This window comes from Tuber melanosporum, assembly GCF_000151645.1.
Source record: "Tuber melanosporum whole genome shotgun sequence assembly, scaffold_133, strain Mel28".
Taxonomy (NCBI): domain Eukaryota; kingdom Fungi; phylum Ascomycota; class Pezizomycetes; order Pezizales; family Tuberaceae; genus Tuber; species Tuber melanosporum.
The window spans coordinates 158278-163089 of record NW_003298790.1 but is presented as its reverse complement, the minus strand read 5'-3'; the positions used below and the strand labels follow the sequence as shown (position 1 = coordinate 163089).

General features: G+C 50.6%; 1 protein-coding gene; it reads left to right on the top strand.

Moving 5' to 3' along the window:
* The first annotated feature begins 2192 nt into the window (after window positions 1-2192).
* On the top strand, window positions 2193-3570 carry GSTUM_00002565001 (uncharacterized protein). XM_002836192.2 has 2 exons: window positions 2193-3051; window positions 3151-3570. The coding sequence occupies exons 1-2, from the start codon at window positions 2593-2595 to the stop codon at window positions 3388-3390; spliced, it is 699 nt and encodes a 232-aa protein (XP_002836238.1). The 5' UTR covers window positions 2193-2592; the 3' UTR covers window positions 3391-3570.
* The last annotated feature ends 1242 nt before the right edge of the window (window positions 3571-4812 follow it).

Sequence of the window (4812 nt, the reverse complement as noted above, 5' to 3'; positions counted from 1 at the left end):
GGACTCCAGTAAAAAGAATTGCTAGAGAATAGCACATCCTCTCTCACAAGCCCGGTTTTGTTCCTGATCGACAAACTCCTTGCATAACCACGAAGCCCAACCTCTCGCTCACTCCTCCAAGAGAACGAATTCCACCACAGACCGTACTCGTCTAAAATATCAGAAGCAAGGACGCGTTGGTAACCTCTCCTCTTCACTGTTCAGCAGTTCTGTAATCTCCATTCCTGCATTCCCGACTGCCGCTTCCTCTGTTTACCATTTGAACCACAATACGCCATCTGGAATGAAGTCATTATATACCCCTCTCACACTCCTTCCTAATCTTTTTCCTCTTCAGTGACAAACAGATATTCCTCAAACTCCCCTACCTGTACTCACACTAACCCCATGCCTGAGAATTGCCCTTACAATATCCCAACTACATCCACTCTTTTTTGCAAAAGTCCCCGCCACCAAGCAACCATGCTTTCCCAAACTTCCATTCTTCTCTCTCTTTTTACATTATTGGCTGTTGCTGCGCCGTTTCCCCAGGAAGGGAACCAGCAATTCGACCTTCACAACAAATCCCCATCATCCATGCTTGCTCCATCCACCCCCGCTCCCACCGCTGCTGCCGCGACAGCCGCTCCATCGATCGCGCGAGACCTCTCCGCCGCTGTGGCTGCCGAAGCGCTCAAAAAGAATACAAAGCAACCCATCACCGGTGACGACGACACGAAACTCGGGATGGCTGCCGCGATGCAGGGCCTTGGCACCGCCACCGGGGCGCTCAGCGGCCTTCCGCTCGCCGGTAGTCTCGGACTGGGTGCCCGCGGCGAACCGAACATTCAAAGGCAGAATCAGAGGAGAACCCCACTAGTGCCCGGGTTAGACTTCATCAACAAGCTCCCCATTATCGGGTCCCTAGCTGATGGTCTCGGCGGGCGCGACACCCCCAATCTCAACAAGGGAGAGGCACAGATCGGTGGGGACCTTCTCGGAAAACTCCCATTCCTCAGTGGTCTCTTCAACACCGGCAGCAAAGTTAAGCGTGAGATAGCGGAAGCCGAGCCGCTCCTCTCCGACGCTGAAAAGGCCGCTATCGCTGAAGAAACAGAGGTAAAGAAACCGATGGACCTAGTCGCTAGGATCAAAAAACTTGCTGCAATTGTCGCAGACGTCCGCGGCGTTACGTCAAGGGTCAAGCGCAGAGGCTTCAGTAAATCCAGTATCGACTCTGCAAAAGCAAAAGCAGACAGCCAACTCGACTCCGCCGCACTCGAAGATACTGAACGCACGGTCCGCCCGGAGAATGCCTCGTTCCCACCGGGTATGCCGGTCAAGACACCACAAGGAGCCCTTGACAAGAGAACTGACGATCCAGAGGAGGAGCGCTATGCTGAGTATGCGCAGGAAGATGCGCACGAGGAGCACGAAGGACAACAGAATACTTATGAGACGCACAAGGAGCTCAAGCGCCAGCTGTTGGACCTCACGGGCGCTATCCCGGCGAAGGATCTCGTCGAGAATGCCTCTGGGCTAAAGAGTGTTATGGATACGTTCAAAAGACTTTCCTCGGCAGTGCAGAACCGTAACTCGTAGGTTACAGCGTCATCTATGAGCAGCTAGGCGGCCGATTGTCGAGCGGCGATTTCTTGATTTTTAAACATTCCCCCTTTACTTTATATTTGCCTTTAGTCTTTCTCCCTTCTTATTTTCCCTCGTATGGTACCCTTTTTTGATGGTGGTGGCTCCGAGACTAAATTGCTTATTTGTGAAGCCAATTCGCCTTTTTTTTTTTTGGTGTATTATAGCGACTTTGGGTTGGGTATTCGGAAAGAATGTAGTTCTAATTTTGCAGAGGTCGCGGTGGTTAATTAAAATTCTCTCCTCTTATAGACTACCTATTGACTCACTTGCAGAGATATTGAGTTACGGCCCCCCTCCTCTTTCCTAGCACCTAAGATATGTAGACATCTCCCAGGCGTATGATAGAGTGTGAATTTTATGAGTACGATATCCTACTCCTCAAACGTACTGTACAAAGACAGTATCCAACGGTATCGCCGTCAGTGCGGATCACTCGTGAAGGCGCCTCAAAGCCCTCTTAATAGGGCAGCATCTTGTGTCACGAGTTATTTCAGGGATTCACCGAGCCCCGTCATTCCCCATAGTCTACACTTTCCCTCTCCCGACCGCTTCAGCACTTTCATAGACACCACAAAGCTCATACCCAAACACTTGCAACCTTCACACTCGCACCCACCACTACCAAGCCCCCGACCTCATGAGGCTCAACGGAGCTATTCAAAGCCGAAATCGAAGCTCGAGGCTCCTATCACACTCGCCAGACACGTCGACGGAAGAAGCTGTGGGGGCCTGACGATACTCCGGGAAATTTTCAGCCCGTAAGGGAGGTCCATAGAATTTAACCATTCACCGCCTCCCCCCAAGCAAATCCCCCGTCGCAAAGAGAACCGCAGAAGATCAAGGAAATTTTTTACGTGGTGTTAAGGAGTCAGCGAGCGACAACCCCAGCCTTCCTCTCCATCCTTCCATTCCCCCCCTCCTCCCCATCTTCCACGCTTCACATACACGACGATAACATTAACAATGCCGACAACCAACGGCAGTAGTCAAGCCATGTCGCGCTCCACCACCACCAACGAAAACATCTTTCTCTTCATCCCCAACCTAATCGGCTACTCGCGCATCGCCCTCGCCGGCTGTTCCTTATACTTTATGTCCTACCACCCGCACTACTGCACACTCCTGTACACGCTCTCCTGCCTCCTCGACGCGCTCGATGGTTGGGCCGCCCGGCGGTTTAACCAGAGCACAAAGTTCGGAGCGGTACTCGACATGGTAACGGATAGGTGCACCACCGCATGCCTCCTCTGCTTCCTTAGTAGCGCATACACCAAATGGGCGATTCTCTTCCAGGGGTTGATATCCCTGGACCTGGCGAGCCATTACATGCACATGTATGCCTCATTAGAGAGGGGCGCCGGGTCGCACAAAAAAGTTGAGAAGAAAATGAGCCGGGTTTTGAACCTGTATTATTCTAATAATGTTTGCCCCGTTTTCGTTTTTTTCTTCCCCCCATTCCTGAGGTGTAACTTCATGATTAGAGTGGGGTTGTTAACGGTGTGAGATGGGACCGGATTCTAGAAAATACTCTTCACCTTCTGTGCTGCGAACGAATTGTTCTTTCTCAGCATGTACCTTCTCTCCTTCCCGCAATTCTCCATCGTCGGAAACACCTGGAGTTGGCCGTGGGTAGTCGCGGCCATGACCTTCCCCATTTGTGCTGCTAAGCAGTGGATCAACGTTGTCCAGATGGTCAAGGCTGCAGGTTCACTCGCGGAGGGTGATATGGAGCTAAGGTCTCAAGCAAAGAAACAAAATTAGTTAGCCCGCCGGTCGGTCGATTGAGCATGATATAGTATCCAGGGGCAGAGGGAAACAGCATAAGGGCGTTCGTTGGTTGTCACGGGATTCTGGGGGTGGGGGTTTTTCTAATATTTTTTTTTCCATATAATATTATCTATTTTTAACCTTCCTTAATTCCTAATCTATGATGATTCCCCCAAATATCACACATTCGATCTGCCTACGATAAACAAGGTCCATCAGTTCAGACTTGATTCAAAGCCCATACCCCCCCACCAAATACCTATCCTGTGGTCATGTGCGCACCTACCCACCAAAGAATCTTGCCCGTCCTAGATCCCGCCTCCAACGAAGTTGGACGAAAAAAAGATGAAATTGGACGTACTGGGAATCGAACCCAGGACCATCTCAACATTCAGTCTCTCAGGACTTGCGAATGAGATATTATACCCCTAAACCATGCGCCCCTATGTCCTTGCCAAGGTTATAGTGGGCAGAACAGGAATACTTGTTTCTTTCGCAGGAGGGTGCTTTATTATTTGTTTCTCTATCCCGCCCAAGTGGAGGTGGAAGACTAATCTGAGACCAATGAATCGGAGGGATGGTTCGGGTGTGCTTAGTGTGATATATTTCAAATCAGCGCAATACAAATACAACGGCGCAGACTCCTTGAGACCCCAGGGAGTTGAAGACCATCCCCTCTCCCCGCAATTGGTCCTGCGCCTGCAGCCCGATAAAACCCACCCTTGGGCAATTCGGAGATCTCTCGGAGGCTTCCCGTTGTATACCGGATCAAGTCAGAGATATTTGTCGACTCGGTTTTGCACTTTTCGATTTTCCTTTGTTCCCCTTCCTTCCATCAGTTCCGCGCGGTGTTCTGGGTATTCTCAGCTGTCGCGGGTGGGAGGGGAGGAGAGAGGATCGGGCAGAATGGGGAAATAAGTGCCAGGATCTGATAGGTTCTCGGGGCAGAAATGTCACTATATCATAATATCACGCCTCCTTTTGCAATACCCTCAATTGTGTGTCCTGGGTTTTTCTATGATAATTATGATAGTTTTCGCTAGATTTCAATAGGGTCACCGTACCCTTGAGGTGATAGTCATACAGGGTGTTCGTGGAGACGACCATCGGGGAAAGGTATGATACTGTATCATATATCAGGGAACCCTCCCCCCCATTCCACAGTCCATCACGCTCCTTTTACGACGAAGACGGGGACAACGAACGCTTTCGAGAACACGACCGCAGCATAAATTGATTGCTCTCTCTCTTTCTTTTTCTTTCGCTGCTTTCTGCATGCGCTCACGATTCCGGCAACTCACCGGTTCCTGCTTTTTTTTCTTCGAAGACGTCGATTGCCTACCTTCCTTAAGAGTGAGCGGGGCTTGCCTATCGTCTGTGCTCCCTCTGCGGGTCCGGTTTCGTCCTTGCAGTAGT

Bases quoted from the DNA above. Each gene is read 5' to 3' on its own strand.
- GSTUM_00002565001 (XM_002836192.2), top strand. From the start codon at position 2,593: ATGCCGACAACCAACGGCAGTAGTCAAGCCATGTCGCGCTCCACCACC. The intron at 3,052-3,150 runs GTTTGCCCCGTT...ACCGGATTCTAG, and splicing joins ACCTGTATTATTCTAATAAT to AAAATACTCTTCACCTTCTG.